This window comes from Geotrypetes seraphini, chromosome 1, assembly GCF_902459505.1.
Source record: "Geotrypetes seraphini chromosome 1, aGeoSer1.1, whole genome shotgun sequence".
NCBI lineage: Eukaryota > Metazoa > Chordata > Amphibia > Gymnophiona > Dermophiidae > Geotrypetes > Geotrypetes seraphini.
This window is the reverse complement of record NC_047084.1, coordinates 150934042-150958078: the sequence shown is the minus strand read 5'-3', so window position 1 is coordinate 150958078 and position 24037 is coordinate 150934042. Positions and strand designations below refer to the sequence as shown.

Genomic DNA, 24037 nt, shown 5'->3' with positions numbered 1-24037 from the left:
TGGATCTGACTCTAGACCTATGGTCTAGAGTCAAATGGAACTGACTCTAGTCCAGGTGCTGAGTATTCTGGGTCAGAGTAGTCATGAGGAGAGAGATCTGAGTCAAACTCTTATATACCTAGAGACTTGCTATATTCACTTCTGGAAACGGCATGATGCCGAGAGGCTTGATGGCTATGATGCTGAAGGGAGCAGAGAAGAACTTTGATGCCTTCTCTGATGTCAGTCCGATGTCGATGAAGATGAGATGCTTTGACGTTGGGATCTGGAGTTGCGTTGAGTAGGAGATTTAGAATGAGTACTTGCTTGGGCTGAGCCGGTACAGAAGAGTCAGTTCAGCAACTGGTGCCAATTGGTTTTGGAAAATGGCTACCAATTCCTTGTGGAGCAGTTCTCGAAGTTGATCCTGTATGGATTACTGCAGTACCGAGGGTTCCAACTACACCACTGATGCAACAGGGTGTCGAGGCGTTGGGAACCTCAATGAAGAGGCACGCCTCAATGGTTTCAACCCCTATATAGATGACGATCAAAACTGCTTTCGATGCCATTTGACATGCATGTACTTACTCAATGCTGGAGATGCTGGTGTTGAATGGTGAGGATGCTTCTTAGCTGGTTTACCAGATGGATCCGGTGCCAATGAGGTTGATGCCGAGGGAGGTCCAGATGCTGGTGTTGATGCAGCTTCATTGATGTCTGATGCAGTCGATATCGCGGAAGTTTTGAGGAAACCCGAACAAATTTTCCTGCTGCAAATGTTGAGTCTTTAAGAAGCAAATTTTGCAGTATTGAGCAGCAAGAAGAAGAGTTGACTTGGTGGTCAGGACCAAGGCAATAAAGACAACAGCTATGGTGGTCAGCGACTGAAATGGCCCTGTTGCACCGAGAATACCTCTTGAAACCACTAGAAGGCTTCAACATGGACGGGAAAACAGCTGATGTGAAAAAAAAAAAATAAATCAAAGGACTTAATTGCTACCGAGGGTCATGTGAAAAGAAGATTGAAAACTGATCAAGGCACTTCGCCAGGACCCTGGCTTTAGGGGAGACACAGGGGCCTAACTCCAGAAGAAATAAAAGTTGAAAGAATCAAAATTTTTATAAGAAAAAGGATGAAAAAAAAAATAAGGAAAATAATGACGGAAACTAAGGGGAAGATTCTCAAAGCTTTGTGGTAAAAACTGATGGGCTGCTGTCAAAGCCGTTCTTATAACAATTTTAAAAAGGTAGTCATTCTTCAATAACAGCTCATGCAAATGAGGTTCACAGAGCTTGTTAAATTTATTTGAGAGTAGCCGCTGGTGGTAGCAATCAGCACACGTGCAGAATACACCCACATATTAAAAAAACAAAACAACCCAAATCGAAGATTGGCAAGCTAGATGCCCACTCTCTTCTGCCATGCTCACACAACCTCCACACATTCACCCCTGGCAGTGGGACATATGCTCACTCCCTCCTGCCGTACTCGCACAACCTTTGGACACCAAACCTGGAAGCGAGATGCCCACTCTTCCACATACTCGTACACCCTTCAAATGCCCACTCTCTCCTGCTGCACTTGCACAATCCCCTGTCTCTACCACCCACCCCAAACCCCTCCCCTGCAGTGGAAGAGATGCCCACTCTCTCCCACCACGCTCACACAATCCCCCGACTCTATTCCCCCCTCGAAGCAAGTGATGGCCATACTCTCCTGCCTTGCTCACACAATCTGACTCTAGCCCCCCATTGTCACCCAACCCCCCCATGCTCCTGACAACATCCTCATCCTTCCTTATCATATTCAGGAAGTCCAGCTGTAGGAAAGCCTATCCTCCAGCTGGCAGGCTCGCTTCTTACAAAATGGTGGATCTTCCCCTTCCCAGTGTATCTTGGTATGCGCTGGGGAGGGGCCTAAGGCTGATTGGCCCAGATGCCTAAGGCCCCTCCCATAGGAGGTAGAGTCAGGAGGTTGTGCAAGTGCAGTGGGAGAGTGGGCATTTTTCCAGCTGCAGGGGAGAAGGGGGTAGTCAGAGATTTTACAAGTGTGGCGGAAGAGTGGGCATCTCTCCTGCTGCCAGGGATGGGTGTCCAGAAGTTGTGCAAGCTTGGTGGGACAGTGGGCATCTCTCGATTTGGGGTTTGTTTGGTTTTTATTTTAATTTGTGTGTGTGTGGGGAGGGGGTCTGAGCTGTCAAACCTTACTTTTCTGTCAGTGAGTAAACTAATTAGCACTCAGGCACGAATCAAAAAGTAAGGCTACAACAACTCAGACTTGTTGCCAAATTTTGGCCATAAATGTGGCACGAGGTTAGGGAATCACTTGGCTAAGATAAAAAATCGCTTGGAGAGCTAATTTTAATATTAATGACCTTGTGCTACATTTGCATGGCAGTATCAGAAACTGCAAGAAAACTTGGAAAACACCACAGTAAGATGTTTTTATAATCCGCTGCTAATACACATACACATTAAACTGGCTGGAACCAGTGTAGCAAACACGTTAAAGGCACAATTTAGTTTTGAGAATCTGCTCCTAAATGGGAAAGGCACAAAATAATGGGAAAAAGCATTTTGGATTAAGCTCCAAACACATCATCTTAGCTCCGCAGAAAACTAATAACTGATGGTCCTGCAAGCCGACACTGGGCGGGAAGGCACTCGTGCCTGCGCGGTATGGACCATCTTGAGACTTCAAGAATTAAAGTGAAATACACTTTAGGACTGTCTCCATGGATGACATCACCCACATGTGAGAATATGTTGCCTGCTTGTCCTGGGATAAGCCAAGTTACCCTGTTTCAGGCTGGAAACTTTTTTGCTAAAACTGGTTTTGAACGTACATTACAAGCTCTTGAGACTGTGATGTTTGTAGAGCCTACCTATTATTTGTATCAGCCTCCTCCACTGATCAGTTTCAGAATGATGGTTACTTTAAACCATGCTATTGGCAAGCCTTGCAGGAACTTGGCCACCACATGGTTCAAATTGTGAGAATGATCACAGGAGAAAAAAAAGCCCTACTCTTGAATCAATATTTTACAAAGGCAGCAATCATTTTGCTGGAAAGCTAACCTTTTGCTTTCTTATTGTGGTTTCAGGACAATAATTAAATTGGGTCCCTTGTTATAATACTATAATATATAGACAATAACAAAAAGAAATGTACAAGAGGTTATTTGGAAGCCAGTGAAGACTTGTTAACTTTAATGCCCATTAATCTGATGCACCATGAGCATCTGCAACATATAACAATTTTGATTAAGAACATAAGAATTGCCGCTACTGAGTCAGACCAGTGGTCCATCGTCCCAGGCAGTCTGCTCATGCGGCGGCCCTCTGATCAAAGACCAGTGCCCTAACTGCGTACGTTCTGGTTCAGCAGGAACTTGTCTAACTTTGTCTTGAATCCCTGGAGGGTGTTTTCCCCTATGACAAACTCCAGAAGAGCGTTCCAGTTTTCTACCACTCTCTGTGTGAAGAAGAACTTCCTAACATTCATATGGCATCTATCCCTTTTCAATTTTAGAGAGTGCCCTCTCGTTCTCCCTACCTTGGAGAGGGTGAACAACCTGTCCTTATCTACTGTCTATTCCCTTCACTACCTTGAATGTTTTGATCATGTCCCCTCTCAATCTCCTCTGTTCGAGTAAGAAAAGACCCAGTTTCCATAATCTTTCATTGTACACCAACTCCTCCAGCCCCTTAACCATCTTAGTCACTCTTCTCTGGACCCTTTCGAGTAGTACCGTGTCCTTCTTCATGTACGGCGACCAGTGCTGGACACAGTACTCCAGGTGAGGACGCACCATGGCCCAGTACAGTGGCATGATAACCTTCTCTGATATGTTTGTGATCCCCTTCTTTATCAATCCTAGCGTTCTGTTCGCCCTTTTCACCACCGCCACACATTGCGTGGACGGCTTCATCGACTTGTTGACCATAACTCCCAAGTCTCTTTCCTAGGAGGTCTCTCCAAGTATCACCCCGGACATCCTGTATTCATGCATGAGATTTTTGTTACCTACATGCATCATTTTACACTTATCCATGTTGAACCTCATCCACCATATTGATGCCCATTCCTCGAGCATGATTATGTCACATTGCAGATCTTCGCAATTCCTCTGTGTCTTCACTACTATGAATAACTTCGTATCGTCCGCAAATTTAATTACCTCACTCGTCGTACTAATGTCTAGATCGTTTATAAAGATGTTTAAGAGCATGGGTCCAAGCACCGAGCCCTGCGGCATCCCACTGGTGACGCTCTTCCAGTCCGAGTATTGTCCATTTTCTCCCACTTTGTTTCCTATGCTCCAGCCGGTTTTTAATCCACGTATTTCACCTCGATTCCATGGCTCACAATTTTCTGAAGTAGTCATTCAGGTGGAACCTTGTCAAATGCCTTCTGAAAATCCAGATATACAATGTTGACCGCTGCACTAAGCTGAACACTCTCTGGGACAGGGACCATTCCCCCTGAATCCAGAGTCAGCCTGGATGCTCTCTACTCCTGCCATGTGGGCTGCTGAGAGTGCCTGTAAGTGAGCTTCTGTCCACTTGAACAACATCTGTGCTTCCAGGTGCAATGCAGCACTTCTGGTGACAGTCTGTTCACATAAACTACTGCAGTGGCATTGTTGGAGAATACTCTGACCACATTTTCTGTCAGGAAAGTCTCCAATGTTTTCATCGCTGAATGAATGGTTCTCAGTTCCAGACAATTTATGGACCACTTGCTTTCTGATGGTGACCAATTGCCCTGGAGCGGGAAGATCACAGCATGAGGTGATTCTGAGGGGCATCCCCCTGAAGCTACCAACTTAAGCTGCTCCTTGCCTTCCATGACCAGGGGAGCTGCATCTGTAGAGAATGCCATTGTGGGGAACACCTGGAGAGGAAAGAATCCTGGAGTAGATGCATATCCACTCGCACTCAAGGAACAACTTCCAGGGGGCCATCAAGCCCTGTACCTGAAGGTAATGCCAGGCACCAAGATCTCTGTCATCAGGGGAAGGGTTGTGTGTGTGTGTGTGTGTGTGGGGGGGGGGGGGTTCACATGATGCTCTGCAATTGAAAGGATGTCCTTTTGCTCTGCTCTGTCCTCCTACTCTACAATTTTATTATTTATGCTAAATCTGTGGTGGCAGTGAAATCTTGGGAAAGTTTCTTTCCTTTGATAAGGATATAGAGATTGACTTGTAACCACAAAAGGCCTTAATCAATGCTGGAACATTGGGTAATGTCAGCTTGAACGTCGTGGCCTTCCAAAATACAGCTCTATGTGGTTCCAGCTAAAATGGCGATGGCATCACTGGCTCAGTCCGTGACTTTGATGACAGTACAGGAAGAAGCTATAGTAGAGCTTAAAAAAATAGCTCTCTGCCATTCTCAACGATAAGCTCACTAGGATACAAACATTGGTAGATGAAATAAAGGACAGCTTGGAGAGACAGGGCACTCAGATCCAACATATATCCAGAGCTGAGAATTGTGTAACATCGCTGGAAACATCTAGCAGAGAGCTGGAGAATTACAAAATGTTGCTGGAGAGAGTGGAAGAGCACGAGAATAGAAATTGCCGGAATAATATCAGAGTGCTCGGGTTCCCAGAATCCATAAAAGATCAGGAACTGTGGGTCTTTATCACAAGATGGTTTCCTGCAGCATTGGGGGCAGATCAGGTGCTTATTCCTTTGGTCATGGAAAGAGCGCCTCATGTTGGGCCACGTGGAGAGGATGGGTATAGGCCCAGATCAGTGGTGGCACACATCCTCAGCTATTCTGATAAGAGCAAACTGCTGGACTTTTATAAAAACTACAAGGGGCTTGTCTACAAGGATACTCAGATATGGTTACTCCAGGACTATTCGGCCCATATGTTAGAGCAGAGAAGGGTGCTAGCGTCATATTGCACCCAGTTATATCACAAGAAGATCAAGTTTTCTTTGCAATACCCATAGCAAGGGTGAAAGTTAACCACAACAATCAGTGCTGTTCACCATACCAGAGGAATTGAGACAGTTTATTGCCGAGTTGCCTGATGTACTGAGATATCGTTGCCCTTCTGAGCAACACACCAGCAGACAGCCAGTTAGCACAGAGAGACCAGCAGGCACTACTACCACAGCCAACTCCCTGTTATTTAAACCTTTTGTTGGACTAGTTTGGGAGCTGGGGAGAACCTGCAGTGAGAATATGATTGCAAAGTTTTGAGTGGAATTGCATGGCAAAACTTCCAAATAACATTATAGTTTGACAGTGGAAAGCGAGCATTGGATCAGAGCTATATTTTGTATGTTATTTTATTTGATTGTACATTCTCCAATAAGCAGGTTCACTTCTGGTGATCTCTGGTAGTGTCTGAGACTGTTGCTGTTTAGCTTATATGTTGGGGGGATGGTTGGAGTAGGAAGATGGGAATTCCAGAGGAGGGGGAGATAGTCCTGCAAGATGAAGGTGCATATCAGGATAATAGGTTTTTGAGTTGAAAAACTGGGAGGGGGAGGGCAGGGAGGTGGGTGGGAGGATATATGATATACGAGGGTGCATGTGATGGTGAGACGGATTGAATAGTTACACTACAAGAGCAGAGAAGAAGTTAAGGTAATAAGATGATACAGTGATTCCAAGGCTGGTGGGCTTAGCTGGGAGGTTTGTTGGTCTTATATTGCAGCTAGACATAATTTTTCCATTATTTTGGAGCCCTGGGATTATGGTTAAACTTACACTTCTAATACTTAATATTTCTAGAGTTCATTCTCTCATTAAAAGGAAAAAAATACTATCTTTGTATAGGAAAGAAAGAGCTGGTATAGTTTGCCTCCAGGAAACTCATATAGAGCACAGGAACACCTGAAATTAAAATGAGATTGGGTGGGAGACTTGGGGTTCTCCTCTTATAATAGTCGACAAAGAGGGGTGGTAATCCTCATACAAAAACGGTTGCCTTTTCACATGCAAAAAATTATCACACAGAGAGATATATATATTTTTTGTGGGGGAGTTGCGTGGCCAATCCTTATTAATAGGAAGTATTTATGCGCCAAACATATACACTTAAATTTTACTCCGAAATAGTTGCACAGCTAGCACCATATTCCAATGAAAGATTAGGTTCTTACCTTTGCTAATCTTCTTTCTTGTAAATCCACACTCTATTCCTGGACAAATGGGTTATGCATCCCATGCCGTGAGACTGCTTGTAGGAAGCCTCGTTTACATAATTTTTCTGACCCTCCCCTCTTACCTCAGGACTGTCCTTTGATCACCAGTTCGTGCAAAATCAGACAGTCATACCTGTAGAGGACACAGACAAAAGGAAGGAGAATGGGGAAACTCCCCGACAAACAAGTCTAATCTGCTCGTAACACGAAATTAGAGAACAATCATAAACAACTGAAACAGGTTTGCAAACAGTATAAACCCGAAAAGAACTGTGCTATAAGGAGACACAGCCTGCACTAACAGAGCAGGACACCACAGCTAGGGACCCCCAAGGCAAAGTGCATAACATATTTGGATGGTACTCTTAGAAAGGTTGGTCAAAAAAACATAAGTCCAGATTACCAGTACTTATCGAGGCAGACAATTGCGAATTCGCAACTCCCAGGGCGGGTTCCAGGAACAGAATATGGATTTACAAGAAAAAAGACTAGCAAAGGTAAGAACCTAATCTTTCATTCTTGTACAATCCCACTCTATCCCTAGACAAGTGGGATGTAGCAGAGCAGTCCTATAAAGTGAGGGTGAGGCCAATGAGCAGGCTGCCAGTAAGGAAGAACCAAAAGCAGTATCCTGCTTAACTGCCACATCAATCCTGTAAAACTTTATAAAAGTATGCAAGAAGGACCAAGTGGCAGATCTATAAATTTCCTCAAGGAAAACTGCCAAGGACTCTGCCCACAATGAAAAATTGCCTCTAGTGTAATGAGCCTTCATTGAAATTGGAGGCCTCTTTCCGGATGAAACACAGGCTGACTTCCAAGAACCTCAGCAAAGGTCTGTGCACATCTAGTGACTTCAGGACTCAGCCATGCTTGCTCGAAACCGATGCCTCTCTTTGGCACGATGAAGTAAATCGAGTATCTGCCTGAGCCCGAGTTGGACTCTCGACAGGTTCTATGGTCGCAATGTTCAGGAACCTTTGGAGTGTGGCTTCTACCTGGGCAACTTTGCCTGGTCTCCTCGCCAGGAAGTCCAGAAAGAGCCCTGAAAACTCGAGTTTGTAGCTGACCCAAAGGATATCTAGGACCCAGCGATCGGAGGTAATGGCCATCCACTCCTCCAGGAAGGCTGAAAGCCGCCCCGATCCGCAGAGCACCAGCCAAGGTCTGGCATTATGACTGTTTCAAGGTAAACGAAGAGCGGCCTCCCGAAGCCTGGGAACGCGGAGGTCCTCCAGACTGCTGTTTGAATGATTGATAAGGCCTCTGACCTGAGGAGTCTTCTTAGTACCGATGGGAATACCCAGAGGAATGAAAGCTAGAATGCCCCGGCTCTTGAGAGGATAGTGGCCTGCTATCGGACAAGGACTTGTACTTAAGGTCCTGGACACTAGCCATGAGGTTGTCCACCTTTACTGAACAGCAACTGCCCCTTGAAAGTTAGCTTACTGAATGTTGCCTTGGAGGAGGAATCACTGGACGACTGCCTGATCCACAACATTCAGTGCATGTAGATAGAGTACATTGAGAGCTTGCGCAGTATTCTAAAGAGATCATATAGGGCATCAGCCACATAATCCATGCTAGAAATCAAGAAGGGAAGATGTTGTAGATTGTGGTGAACTTGGAGTGGCAGGCTTTCAGACAAGAGGCCGCCGAATCAAAAAAGCCACCTGTGGTCCTGTGCATCTTTCAGCACAATCCCTCCCTCACTATGGAAAGAAGTACGCTTGGTGACCCCTAACCACCCCTCCGCTCCAAAGCATGTTCTCATGACTATTCTGTTCTTAAATTGATTGTGAATGTTAAATTGTAATCCGTTCTGAGCTTCTGGGAAATGGGATAAAAATCAAAATAAATAGGCAGAGGGCTTGAAAAGACTCAGTACCATGGAATCCTCGCCTAGATCCAGAGCATCTTCCAAATCCGGATTGTGGAGAGTCATGAGTGCAGTCACATTATCCTAAGTGGTGGTGCCAGTCTGCGTAAGCAATGGTATGGTCAAATCATCTGCATCATCCGTGTCATCTGTCGGCATATCATCCCTCACCAGCTCGGAGGGTCTGGACTACAGACCCCTGCCGTCAGCAAGGACATCAAAGGAGGCATATTTGGCATTTTTCTTGGTTAAATAAGCCTGGAAGAGTATATTAATAAATTCCAGGGGAAAACCCTCAGCTGGAGTTGCAGCCATCTCTTGGAGCTTTGTTTGGCACTCTTAGAGACCTTTTTCACCTTTGGTCCCAAATTGCGGCTGCATTTTGCCAGGACTGCGAGGAATGGGGAGTGTGTGGCACAGTGGTTACAGCTATAGCCTCAGCACATTGAGGTTGTGGGTTCAAATCTCTCACTGCTCCTTGTGACCCTGGGCAAGTCACTTAATCCCCCATTGCCCCAGATACAATAGATAAAGTTTGAGTCCACTGGGACAGATAGGTAAATATGATAAAGTAACTGAATGTAAACCACTTAGGATATAAGTGGTATATAAATAAAATAGATACACAGCTGGTCGCCTGCCAGTCATCCACCGAAAAAGAGGTATGAATCCAAAGTATCCTGCTCTGAGGAGTCCATCTGAGTGGTTTTCTTGTTAAAACAAAGCTTGTAAAGGCAAAAAATAACTTTAAATTCAAATCTGGAAAATCCAAGAAGGCCACTGCGGGAGCGATTTTTAAGAACATTAGAATAGCCTTACTGGGTCAGACCAATGGTCCATCAAACCCAGTAGCCCGTTCTCATAGTGGCCAATCCAGGTCACTAGTACCTGGCCAAAACCCAAGGTGTAGCAATATTCCATGCTACTGATATAGGACAAGCAAGGTTATTATGCCGCTGTACTGGGCCATGGTACGCCCTCACCTGGAGTACTGCGTCTAGCACTGGTCGCCGTACATGAAGGACATGGTACTACTCGAAAGGGTCCAGAGAAGAGTGACTAAGATGGTTAAGGGGCTGGAGGAGCTGCCGTACAGCGAAAGATTAGAGAAACTGGGCCTCTTCTCCCTCGAACAGAGGAGATTGAGAGGGGACATGATCGAAACATTCAAGGTACTGAAGGGGATAGACTTAGTAGATAAGGATAGGTTGTTCATCCTCTCCAAGGTAGGGAGAACAAGAGGGCACTCACTGAAGTTGAAAGGGGATAGATTCCGTACAAACATAAGGATGTTCTTCTTCACCCAGAGAGTGGTGGAAAGCTGGAACGCTCTTCCAGAGGCTGTTATAGGGGAAAACACCCTCCAAGGATTCAAGACAAAGTTAGACAAGTTTCTGCTGAACAAGAACGTGCGCTGGTAGGGCTATTATCAGTTAGGGTGCTGGTCTTAGACCAGAGGGCCGCCGCGTGAGAGGACTGCTGGGCATGATGGACCACTGGTCTGACTCAGCAGTGGCAATTCTTATGTTCTTATGTTCCCCCATATCTTTCTCAATAACAGACTTTTTTTCCAGGAACTTGTCCAAACCTTTCTTAAAACCAGCTACGCTATCCGCTCTTACCACATCCTCTGACAACGTGTTCCAGAGCTTAACTATATTCTCTGAGTGAAAAAAAATTTCCTCTTATTGGTTTTAAAAATATTTCCCTGTAACTTCATCAAATGTTCCCTAGTCTCTGTAATTTCTGCCGGAGTGAAAAATCAATCCTCTTGTATCTGTTCTACTGCACTCAGGATTTTGTAGACTTCAATCATATCTCCCCTCAGCCGTCTCTTTTCCAAGCTGAAGAGCTCTAACCGTTTTAGTCTTTCCTCATACGAGAGGAGTTCCATCCTCTTTACCATCTTGGTCGCTCTTCTTTGAACCTTTTCTAGCGCCACTATATTTTTGAGATAGAGACCAGAATTGAATGCAATACTCCAGATGAGGTCATACCATTGAGCGAAGAACACAACTTAGAAAAATTCAAAAGTAAACTAAAGAGCTTTCTTTTTAAAGACGCCTTTGAAAATTAGCCATTTAGTCTTCCAACCAATTTTACTTTTTCTCTCTAATTTTATTGAAGTAATTTTTAACTTCCCTTTCCTTCTGTATCTCCCTTATATGTCTCTTTAACTTTTAAATAATTTGTAGTTCTTATCCCTCTCTTCCCTTATGTTCTTAGTTCTGTTACGTTTGTCAATAGTCTTGTCAGACCTGATTTTTGTTATTTATTGTATTGTTCCCCACATTTTGTAATTTTATTATTATGTACATCGCTTAGAATTATGATTAAGCGATTAATCAAATCTCCATTAAACTTGAAACTTGATACATGGGCATTATAACATTCTTAGTCGTTAACCATCCCTTTTTTAATAATTCCTAGCATCCCATTTGCTTTTTTGACCGCCGCCACACATTGGATGGAAGATTTCATCATATTGTCTACGATGACACCCATATCCTTTTCTTGGGGGCTAATCCCCAAGGTGGACCCTAGCATCTGGTAACTGTGATCAGGTTATTCTTCCCAACGTGCATCACTTTGCATTTGTCCACATTAAATTTCATTTGCCATTTGGATGCCCAATCTTCCAATTTCCTAATGTCTGCCTGCAATTTTTCACAATCCACATGCGTTTTAACAACTTTGAACAGTTTAGTGTCATCTGCAAATTTAATCACCTCATTTGTCGTTCCAATTTCCAAATCATTTATAAATAAGTTAAATAGCACTGGTCCCAGTACAGCCTGGAAAAAGAACAAAAATCCTCAAAATGTGGTGATTTTAGGGGTGAGGGGATCTAGGACTAACCCCTAAACTGAACAAAAATCACTTTTGGAGACCCTCCCCCAAATTGCTGTGACAAGCTGTCAGCCTTGTACTCACTATGCAATGCTGTGCTAGGAGCTGCAGAAAAGGAAGCTGAATCAATTTACAGGGAGATCCTCTGCTTCAACAAGCCATGAAACCTGGACTGCTGATCTTCTGACTGCCTCCTTGTTCTAAAACCTCGGCTGGAGACCTCCACCACTACTGAGTTACACCGTGCACTCGACCGGGTGGAGGAACATAGTCTACTCTAATCCCAGACATACCTCCACAAACTCACGCATCCTGTGCTCAAACCCACTAGTGGATGAACTTGGGATGAGCTATCTCCCAAGAAAATGGTCCCTGACCCCCGATCTGAGAATGCAGGCTCTCAAGGAAGGTGCACTGCAAAGCAGCCAATCTTCCGGAAGCAGTCTGCAATCTCCCGCAGCCTGAGCTGTCCCGGCAAGGAACCTCTGCAGCACAAAGATGCAAAGCGCATAAAAATACTGAGTAAAAGAAAAAATAAAAATGAGCAGAAAAGACTAGCTCCTACTGTCTTACTTTTAGGAAAGCAACTGATGACAAGAAGACAGTCCTAAGTTAAGAGGGGAGGGTCAGAAAAAATTAAGTATGATGCTTCCTACAAGCAGTCTTGTGACATGGGATGTATAACCCACTTGTTCAGGAAGAGAGTGGGATTGTACAAGAACTATAAATTTCTTATGGAGGGATTTCAACATAACCTCTGACCCCCTTCCTGGACTGTAGACCTTCGAGAGCAGTACCACCAGAGCATGAATCTAAAAAGGTCAATTTTCTGACTCATTTAGATTTTCTTGACATATGGAGAGTCCTTCATTCGTTTGATCAAGAATTTACTTTTTACTCTAACCCCCACAAAACATATGCCAGACTGGATTATTTCTTGGTAACCAAAGTGTTTTCCAAAGTGGAGGCTGTAAACATAGGTACTGCAACAATGTCTGATCACTCTCCTGTTATTCTTACACTAGGGGTCACCTCCGAGCTCCTGGAGAAGAAATGGAGATTTCCAGGGACCCCGATTTCCATGTATATCTTAGGGTGAAGTGGTTAGAACATTAGCAGGCCAATGACACATCAGATGTCCAGCCTGTTGTATTCTGGGAAGCTTCAAAAGCTCTCATGAAAGGTCATATAATAGTGTACGTGGCAGCTAACGGAAATGCTAGCTTTATCTACAGAATTGCAATTATCGAGAAGGCAGCATTGGGCCAAATTGGATGTGGACACTAAACAGTGGATTTTAGATATCAGGAAACAAATAGATGAATACATTGCCCATGTTGCCTATTGCACTGAGCTTGATTAAGACTAAGTGGTGATTGACAGAATCAAAAGCAGTAGAGATGTCAAATTGAAGAAAGACTGCTTGATAATAATAATAATAACAACAGTTTATATACCGCAGTACCGTATGATGTCCCATACTTAAGAATTATCTAATTTTGGTGATTAAGGTTAGAAGACGGAGTTCAGTATTGTGGTGTGGGTGGAAACCGAAATGTGTAGGGTGAAAGCAGGAGTGTTTATCAATATAGACAGAGTTGCACACATCTCCTTCCAGAAGTTTAGTGAGTACTGTGATGCCAGCGATGGATCGGTAGTAGAGAATGATACGGCAGTGTTCTCCCTAGCGTCTTTTAGCCGGGTGCTCCGTCCGGCTAATTTAGGTGACTGCCCGGCTGTTTCCTCTGCTTTGGTCCCACCCCTAGAATAGTATTGTTATGTGTGTAATAATATCTGGCCAAACACTAATATTGCTGTTAATAAGATGTCCGATTATAGTGTACTCTGTGATCAAGCATTTTAGTGGTTATTATTGCTACAAAACAAATCCGAGTCACAATTGTTTTGAGCACCAGGATTAAGTTGATAGGCTGTGTGTGTGTGTGTGTGTGTGTGTGGGGGGGTCTTTTCTAGTTAGACTTGACCCGCTTGGTGCCCAGGTCCTGCTCCGTCATGACAGCCACCCTCTCGTTGGTTAATGGCTCAGGCTGGGGGCAGATGAGGAAGGGGGGAGGTGGCCGAAGTTCGGAAACAAAGCACAGGAGAGCAGAGTAGCCCCAGGCTTGCATCTAGCCCGGATACCACTGCCCCCCGGCAGCCATATTTACTCACCACTGCCGTATTCAGGACGCAAGCGGTTGCTCAAACTTTGAGTCATTGTGGGAGTCATAGTTTCCCCCTTGTCTGTTGCTTTTTCAAGCGGCCTGTGGTTCTTGAGCTGGTCTCGTAAGAGTGACTCAAGAAGGGTAGGGGAAGGAGCGGAGCTCCACAGCGCACGTGGTTTCAAATTCCTCGCGAGAAGCTGGATGGCAGCAAGGTTCATTGCAAGGTGAGGTAAGTGACCTGACTGACTGGGGAGCCGGCGAGGGACAAAATATGCAGTGACTCCAGGTTTTGTGTATTTTATTTTTGACTCATGCCTCTTTAGTGTTGTAATAGGTATTCTCCTGGGCTGTGCCTAGAAAATGTTATAACAGAACATGGTGGTTCTCAGCCCAGTCCTCAGCGCACTCTTAGCCAGTCGGGTTTTCAGAGGCTAGTTAAGTTTATGTGTTTTGAAGGTACTGAGAGCAAAACTCTCACATGAGTTGCCATTTTCATAGGAGCCAGCTCACAGGTGCCAATGGGTGCTAATGATCCCCAATATTGAGCAAGCTCCTTGTATTGGATCTGAACAACAGGGGGGGGAAAGAAGAGAGACAGAAAAGGACCTTGAGGAGGGGCAGGAAAGCAGATCTGAACCAAAGGAGAGGGGGAAGACAGGGCAGATCCTGGGCTAGAGGGGGGTAGATAGGGGAAACACCCTGAACCGAGGGGAGAGGGAAGACAAAGAGAGAGAGACAGAAAGATCTGGAACAAAGGTGGGAGGACTCCAAATGTTAACAGAAAGAAGCTAGAGAGGGAGAAACCTGAAACAAAGGGGAGGAGGAAGAGAGGGGGCAGATGTTGGATTTGGGGGTGTATAGAGGGAAGAGAGAGAAAGAGACTGCAGAAAGGTGGAAAGAATCTGGACCAGGAAGGAAGGAGAGAGAGAGAGCAAGAGGTAGAGAAAGACCTGGAAGAAAAGAGAAAAAAATGCTAGACATGGGGGGGGGGGGGGAAGTTTGTAAGCAGAAGAAATCCAAAACCCAATAAAAAAGAATATCTAAATATGAAGCTGATGAAGAATTCTTCATATGCAGCCGGGTATATTGGGAGATCTGCACATTAAACCTAATAAGGCAATTAAATTTATGAAAAATTATTAATCAATTGTGTGCAAGGTCCTCAGTTAGTACAACTAAATTGTTGGGATGAACCCTGGATTGTTGAGTTGAGATCTGTGTGAACCCAAAGGGATTGCATAAAAAGGGATCCCCGGACCTTTATATGCAATCATGTTTAACATAAACTGCAAAAATACACAAAAATAAAAATGTGCTGTAAACTTTCCAAAATACTCTTAGTGAAATGAAAATTGCTATAATTCCATATTTAATTAGAGGTTCAACTTCCCCCGATGTTCTCCACATCCAGACATTTTTTTCAAAAGTAGACGAGAGAGAGAGGCCTGGACTAAAGGGGAAAGACAGGAAACAGATGCTGGACTATGGGAAGTGCAGACAGAAGAGACAGAGGGGGGAGAGACCCTGAGGAAGAACAGAGAGATGCAAAATCATAAGAGAGAGAGGGAGACATGTTGCCAAAAGGGGTGGAGGAGAGAGGAAGAAAAGTTGGACTCATGGAGGGACAAAGAGAGATGTTGGTTGGGGAAGGGAATGAAGTCCGGAGGAGAGGAAGCATGCAGGAGGCAGAAAGAAAAAAAATGTTGGATGCACAGTCAGAAGGAAGTCCAACCAGAAACTAATTAAATCACCAGACAACAAAAGTAGGAAAAATGATTTTATTTTCAATTTAGTGATCGAAATGTATCAGTTTTGAGAATTTATAATCTGCTGTCTATATTTTACACTATATTTGTCTAATTTTCTATAGTTGTTACTGAGGTGACATTGAAAAATAAAACAAATATAAATGGGGAAACAGAAACCCGAGGTACAACAAAACGATGGGAGGGATGTTATTGAATGAGAGTACCCAAGAAAGGGACTTGGGGGTGGACAAGACAATGAAGCCGACGGCACAGTGCGCATCGGCCGCTAAGAAGGCAAATAGAATGCTAGGCATAATCGAGAAGGGTATTACAACCAGAACAAAAGAAGTTATCCTGCCGTTGTATCGGGTGATGGTGCGTCCGCATCTGGAGTACTGCGTCTAATATTGGTCACCGTACCTTAAGAAGGCTATGGCGATACTCGAGAGGGTTCAGAAGAGAGCAACACGTCTGATAAAAGGTATGGAAAACCTTTCATACGCTGAGAGATTGGAGAAACTGGGTCTCTTTTCCCTGGAGAAGAGGAGACTTAGACGGGATATGATAGACTTATAAGATCATGAGGGGCATAGAGAGAGTAGAGAGGGACAGATTCTTCAAACTTTCAAAAAATAAAAGAACAAGAGGGCATTCGGAAAAGCTGAAAGGGGACAGATTCAAAACAAATGCTAGGAAGTTCTTCTTTACCCAGAGTGTGGTGGACATCTGGAATGCGCTTCCAGAGGATGTAATAGGGCAGAGTACGGTACTGGGGTTTAAGAAAGGATTGGACAATTTCCTGCTGGAAAAGGGGATAGAAGGGTATAAATAGAGGATCACTGCACAGGTCCTGGACCTGTTGGGCCGCCGTGTGAGCGTGCTGCTAGGCAAGAAGGACTTCAGATCTGACCAAGCAGAGGCATTGCTTATGTTCTTATGTGTGTAACACATGCAAAATTTATGTGCTATTAAAAAAAAAACAAAAACCAAACCCAGCTAATAGCTAAAACCCCTTGGTTTTGTGGGTTTTTTTTGTTTTTGCATAGCCAAGCGATGTTAGTGCATCAATTGCTTGGCTATTTTACCTGGGATTTTAGTTAATTTGCATGGCTGGATCGGAAAATGGGCGATCGAGGGGAAAAACACGTGGTAAGCTGTTTTGTACATCAGATTGGTAAAAGCAATCATCGCTAAAGCTGTGAAAATAGGTTTAGCAACAACTGCTGACTTTAGTGCTGACTCTATCCCTTTAACCCTTTGTTCTTAGTAAGCAATATTGAAAACATTTGCACTTTCCATGGTTTCTTGATTGAAAGCCCTAGGGAGTGGAAAATAAACCTGGTGTGGGGCCAAAGGGATGCTATGAGAATCATGGTGCCAAAGGTGAGGTGTGAGTACAGTTTTCTCCTATAAGAGGGATTGGAGGAAATGTATAGAGGAACTTGTCCTCCTAATGAAGTAGAAAGGCATCCGATGCAATGTGATTGGGGGCAGAGTCTGGAACAGAATTGTAGAAATTTATGGCTGTGAGGAGAAGCAAAGAGACCTATGTCTGGCATTACCCAAAAGAAAACTGGATGTAAGCCTATCGTGCTGAGAGACCATTCATTAAGCTGAAGAAGGCTGCTCAACTTGTCTGCCAACACATTCCAACTCCCCAAAAGGACAATTGCTGTGTGGACTGAGAATGAAGTTGAGATTTATGTCTTTTGTTGTTTGGCTAACCATCAGGCCTAGAGGGTGATGAAAATGGCTGAGTATAATGTTGTTTCATTTTGCAATAGTATGAAACATAGAAACATAGAAATTGACGGCAGAAAAGGGCCATAGCCCATCGAGTCTGCCCATACCAATGACCCACTCCCTGATTCTTACTCCCCTATAGATCCCACATGAATATCCCATTTTCTCTTAAAATCTGACACACTGTTGGCCTCAATCACCTGCTGAGGCAGCTCGTTCCAATGATCGACCACCCTTTCGGTGAAGAAGTACTTCCTAGCATCACCTTGAAATTTCCCTCCCCTGATTTTCAGCGTGTCCTCTGGTTACCGTGGGCCCTGTAAGACTGAAGATATCATCTTTCACCTCTATACGCCCCGTGATATATTTAAAGGTCTCAATCATGTCCCCCCTCTCTCTTCGCTCCTCCAGTGAGTACATCCGCAGTTTTTTTAATCTTTCTTCATACGTGAGATCCCTGAGCCCCAAGACCATCCTGGTAGCCATGAATGTCTAGATGGAGCAGAGTATCTTCTAGAAGAAGACTTAGAGGGTTGAGGCTTAGACAAAGTTGTCACAGTGTCTCTGTGTTTCTAAAAAAATTTTTATCAGCTACCTCCTCAATCTTGCCTCCAGACAGACCACCACCCCTGCAAGGAACATTTGAAAGGCACTCCTGGACTGAAGTTTCCAGATCAGAAACCCTGAGCCAAGATAAACGATGCATAGCAATTGCTATTGCTGATGTTCTAGAAGATACATTGAGTGCATCAAATATATCTCTAGCTAGGAATTTTCTGGTAGTGAACAAGTGCTTGGATAATTGTCGGAAATCTTTCTCTTGGGGAAGGAATTCTTCATATTCTGAAAGTTTTTTAAGCAAGAATTTTAAATAAATGGAAGAATAGAACTGGTATACATAATCCTATTTCTGAGCATGGATGATTGGAAAAAAATGTGTTTATCAAGAGCCTAGTGTTCTGGCCTCCCTTCCTGTAGTAGAAGCATAAAACCTTGAACTGTCTGAGCGTTTTACAGCAGATTCCACAAGCAAGAGTGATGTTGAAGGTGTGTGTTCTCAAACCCTGGATACTTTTGTATACTGTACCTTTTGTCAACTTTTTTGGAACTACTTGGAATGAAATAAGGGGTCTTCCAGTTCTTAAAAAGTGTAACTCATAACCTTATGTAAAGGCACCCATATACTGTCATTTGGTGGTGATTCATATTCAAGATGTACAAAAGCTCTGAGTGAGGTTCCTCCTGTATCTACAATTTGATGAGAAAAGCTTGACCCATTTGCCTGACAAAGCAAGTAAAGGATATGCTTTCTGGCAAGGACTTGCGCTTTGAGGCAAAGGAGAAAGATCAGAGTATACCATAGGATTCTTCTGCTGAATATTCTGGCAAATCCTCATCTGAGTAGTTGGAGATATCTGAATCAGATTCTTCAAAATATTCCATTAAGTGAATCAGGGAGTGTCCGTTGACAGTGTTGAGGTGCATCAAGGCATGGGCCAATGCTATGACCCAGGAGATAACTCCTCTGCTGATCACAACACATGCGTTGAATGGGTTCATACTGACCCCCAAAGCTCGATGTCAAACAGGGGTGCCTGACCTAACTCTAGATCAATGCCTCAACGTATCCCTGAGCTGGGATGAGAAGGGCATAGATGCCTTTAAAGCCTGATAAGACTTTCTGCAGTAGCCCTGAAAGCTCTAGTTCGAGCATAGCCCAGATCTCTTCCTGGAGAGTTGGCATCTGCACTGGAAGAGACATCAATATGATGAAGTCAGCAGTGCAAGTTGTCTGGGCAAGGGAGACCTCAATTTTGAGGCATGCCTGCAAGACGACGTAATCCGCAGCGATGGGAGAGCGGTCCATGATGCATCAACACTTACTATGTGCCAAAGAGGTGAACGTCTGATGCAGCAGTGCTATGCCTAGAAGGGGAGGAATGTTTGTGCTTCTTAGCTTTCTTACTTGATGCTTCCTCCGTTGGGAGAGGCATGGAGGAAGATGATGTTGAGTCCTGTCTGTGAAGAGATTTGAATGGCCGATGCTCCCTACTTGGTGTCAGTACACATGGTGTCGATACTGATGCCGATGTCAATGCAGGCTGTTTGTTGGGTCTCAAAACTCCTGCCATGCTCGATGTTGATGCCGAATCAAAAAGTTTTTCACATTGGAGTTGTTGCACATGGAGACAGCGGGCACAGCGAATGTCCCAATGGTCAGGACTAGACAATGAACATACCAGTTATTGGGATCAGAGCTTAAAATGGTCTGATTACATTGAGTACATTTCTTGAAGCTGCTCAACACTTTCTTTGACACGGAAGGAAAAATGGACAATACGAACTCAAACTCATGGGGAATGTGAAAAACACAAAAAAAAGATTCAGAATTATGAGGAAAAAGACAAAAACTAATATTAGGAAGGCACATAAAAAGCCCCGACTTCTAAGTTCGACATACTGAAGAGAAACCGAAGACAGAGTTTCTTAGCTCCACAGAAAACTAAGAACTGATGGTCCCATGAGCCAACATTGGGCAAGAAGGCACCAGCTTGTGCGCAGCATGGGCACTGCCTACAGATTTAAAGTGACAGTGCACATGTTGTAGAACTTATTGCATACTCATTATTGCCCAATTGCAGTTAGTCCTTATTGTGTTTGCCTCAGAAGAATAAGAGAAGTGGATCATAACCTATGCCAGGTTTGGAACTGGGATATTGTAGGTTTCTGTGGGAGCTCAAAGTGTAGCCAGCCATGTGTCAGTGTCTGTGGAAGCACAGGCCACAGAATGGGGGGAAGGGAAAGAGCAGAGAGGACTAGACCCAGACATGAGCTTGTGTTATCAAGGGTGGATCACATTTATACTCGGATTGAAAACAGATCATAAAACTTATATACAATAAATATAATCAATCCAAATTAATTTACAAAAAAACACACAAAGTTGGTATTGAAAATAATTAAACAACACTATTTATTAATAAATATCCAAAAAATCTCATCAACTGCTTGCACTTGTATCAGTAGCATGGAATGTTGCTACTCCTTGGGTTTTGGCCAGGTACTAGTGACCTGGATTGGCCACCGTGAGAACGGGCTACTGGGCTTGATGAACTATTGGTCTGATCCAGTAAGGCTATTCTTATACTGGGTTCTATGGATGATGTCACCCACATGTGAGAATATTATGCTTGTCTGTCCTTGGAGAATCTACAAGTTAATACTTTAAGATCTCTATTTCAGCTAACTTGGTGGAAAATGGACTGAATGTATTATATTGATGTTATCGCTGCCCTGAGACTTCAACATTTTTCCACCAAGTATTCCTCCCAGTGTTGGAGGAAATGTGGGGAAGATGGTTCATTTAAGCACGTGTTGTGGACTATAACCTTTTAGGTCAAAATTGAGGGCCATTCTCTCAAATATTTTGGGTATCCAGTTGCCCATTCACCCCCAAACTTTTTTTGCTCAACTATACTACAGATGAACTTTCTACTGACAAGGCTTAAGTTTTTTTGTGGGTTTTTTTTTTACCATGTTGGGCAAGCCTCCATAGAGAGCTTGCTAGATGCTGGACTAGAGTGAAAATACTATTTTTACAGTCCATTAAACCTAAATTGTGGTATGCTTATTATTTTAGTAATTTTACCTATTTGCATCATGGCCAACCACATCAGTTGGAGGCGAGTTGGAAGTCTTTTCTTGACTGATATACTCAAGATTCAGCACGACTGGACTTAGACCGTGACTTCTTATTTACACCCGAGGCCTTGGATGCCAGGTACCTAGAATATAAGACCTTTTGGAACTAACACTAAAACTATGACCGAGGTCAGACCAGTTTTTATATTCTACTTAGCTTTAGTTTTAACCACTGTTAGTGGAGCACTTTTGCTCTGTTTAATTTGTAAATAGGAACATATTCTATTCCTTTTGATTGGGTTTGGGTTTGACAGGGGGGGAGGGGGGTGCGGATGGAATCGTTGGATTCTATGCATTTTATCTTTGCTATGTTTGATTTTGGTTATTTTATGAAAATTTCAATAAAGATTTAAAATTAAAAAAAGATCATCATGTCTGTCAAGGTGAATACAAACTGAACTCAATTCTAGGGGGCAGAGGCATTAGAATGGTGGTTTTCAACCAAGTCTTTGGGACACACCAACACAGTCAGGTTTCAGGATATTCACAATGAATATTCATGAGATATATCTGCATACAATGGCAGTAGCACATGCACATTTATCTCATGTATATTCATTGTGGATATCCTAAAACTTGACTGATCTGGTGTGTCTCTAGGACTGGAATGAGAACCTTTGTTTTAGAGAGAAGCGAAACAGAGGAACAAATAAGAATTTTTTAAAAAGGGGAAAACTGATAGAAGATGTTCTCCTTGGCACTTTCTGAAAATTCCCTAGAGAAATGGTAATGTGCTTGGGCTGCAATTTGGATGCTCCAGCACATGTTCAGAAAACCCCTCTGCATTTTTCTGGCATTCTCTGTGCATACCATTGTCAAAGATGAAAAACTGCAAGGTCTGCAATAATTGTTAAATATGTTCATCTTTACTTGTAATGAAGCTCTTTCATACATGTGCTCTGACATTTACCGAGGTGGGCTTTGGTCCTCTTTTCTTCTTCTCTGCCTTTTCTTTTTCTTCCAGTTCCAAGTTTTCTCTTTCAATCAGGGTAATTAAAGTGTTACATCTTCTCTGCAGCTCCTGAATGGAATTCAAAAATTTGTTAGAGACTGCATTCTACCATCTAAAAATAAGGCTTGTCAAACCTATTCTGGGAACACCACAGTTAATAAAGTTTTCAGGATATCCACAATGAATATGCATAAATTTGTATACACTGGAGAACCAGCATTTGTAAACATTTCTCTTGCATTATTTATTTTCGATATCTTGCAAACCTGACTGCAGTAGGGTCCCCAGTAATTCAAACTCCTCTTACTGAACTACAAATGCATTCACTCAGATGCTCCTCCTATCTTCACTTGTCTACCTCTATGTTCCTCCCCATGAACTCTGCTCAGCTGGTAGGTTCCTCCTGTCTGTGCCCATCTCCTCCTCTGCAAACTCCAGATTCTGTCCCTTCTGCCTTGCTGCACTGTATGCTTGGAACAAACTGCCCGAATCCCTATGGTAACCTCTGTCTATGGCAGTGTTCAAGACCAAGTTGAAAGCTGACCTCTTTGAGACTGCTTTCAACTCCTAACTCCTCTCACCATGGGTTCTGCATCCCTGACCCTATCTGTCATATCTGTCGGTCCAGGTTAGATTGTAAGCTCTTCTGAGAAGGGAACGCTGCGTACACCTTTCAACGCTCTATAAGTGTAAGAAGTAGTAGTAGGGGAGATATGATAAAGATGTTTATAATATCCAAGAAGCATAAATAGGTGAATAGGTGAGGTGAATCTCTTTCAATTGAAAGGAAACTCCAGAGTGAGAAGGCATGGGGTGAAGTTAAGAGGCAATAGGCTCAGGAATAATCTAAGGAAATACATTTTTAAAGAAAGGGTGGTAGATGCTTGGAATAGTCTTCTGATAGAGGTGGTGGAAACAGACTGTCTGAATTCAAGAAAGCATGGTATAGACATGCGAGATCTCTTAGGGAGAGGAGGGGATAGTAGATGCTGTGAATGGGCAGACTGGGTGGGCCATTTGACCTTTATTTGCCATCATGTTTCTATGTCCTATGGAATCTTCTCTAGGACCCACTGGCCCAGATTCTATAAATGACACCGTACTGGCAAAAAAAACGGCCGCCTATCGCATATTAATCACGCAATGGCACGGTTTATAGAATCACAGCTTCGTGAAAGGTAGGCACCGGAAATGTAAGCCAGGGATTTAGAGGCCTATATTTCCAGTGCCCAGTGGCGTACCTAGCATATGTGACACCCGGGGCCCATCATTTTTTGACATCCCCCCATCTATATGAAAAATATGATTTTTAGTAACAATCCACATATCGAACAACAAGAGTGTACCTAGGAAAAGGCAGCATCTTAAACACTGCAGTGGAGTGTGTGGCGCAGTGGTTGAAGCTACAGCCTCAGCACCCTGGGGTTGTGGGTTCAAACCCCGCGCTGCTCCTTGTGACCCTGGGCAAGTCACTTAATCCTCCATAGCCCCAGGTACGTTAGATAGATTGTGAGCCCACCGGGACAGAGAGGGAAAATGCTTGAGTACCTGATTGTAAAAACCGCTTAGATAACCTTGATAGGCGGTATATAAAATCCTAATAAACTTGAAACTTGAAACACCAACACATACATTGTAAAACTAAACAAGCCAGATTCCGCACAGTCAATTGATCCTGCAATCAATGCCAACTGAAAACTATATTCTTTTTTTTAATATATAAATTTTTATTAGAAAGATTTTGCAAAAAATACAACAGAAAACTTACATCAACCAATTGGTACATCAATAGAGCAGACATCAGCTACTAAGATCGCGCATTATACAAAAATGCACATTTTCCA

The 24037-nt window shown here is 43.5% G+C and overlaps 1 protein-coding gene across 4 annotated transcripts in view; it reads right to left on the bottom strand.

Moving 5' to 3' along the window:
* Positions 1-24037, bottom strand: part of SMARCA5 (SWI/SNF related, matrix associated, actin dependent regulator of chromatin, subfamily a, member 5) — a 436858-nt gene that overhangs the window by 5686 nt on the left and 407135 nt on the right. For all 4 annotated transcript variants that reach the window (XM_033939984.1, XM_033939968.1, XM_033939959.1 and 1 more), the window contains one exon: positions 22152-22262. In XM_033939984.1, the coding sequence (XP_033795875.1) occupies positions 22152-22262 (111 nt within the window). The remainder of the gene's footprint in view (positions 1-22151; positions 22263-24037) is intronic.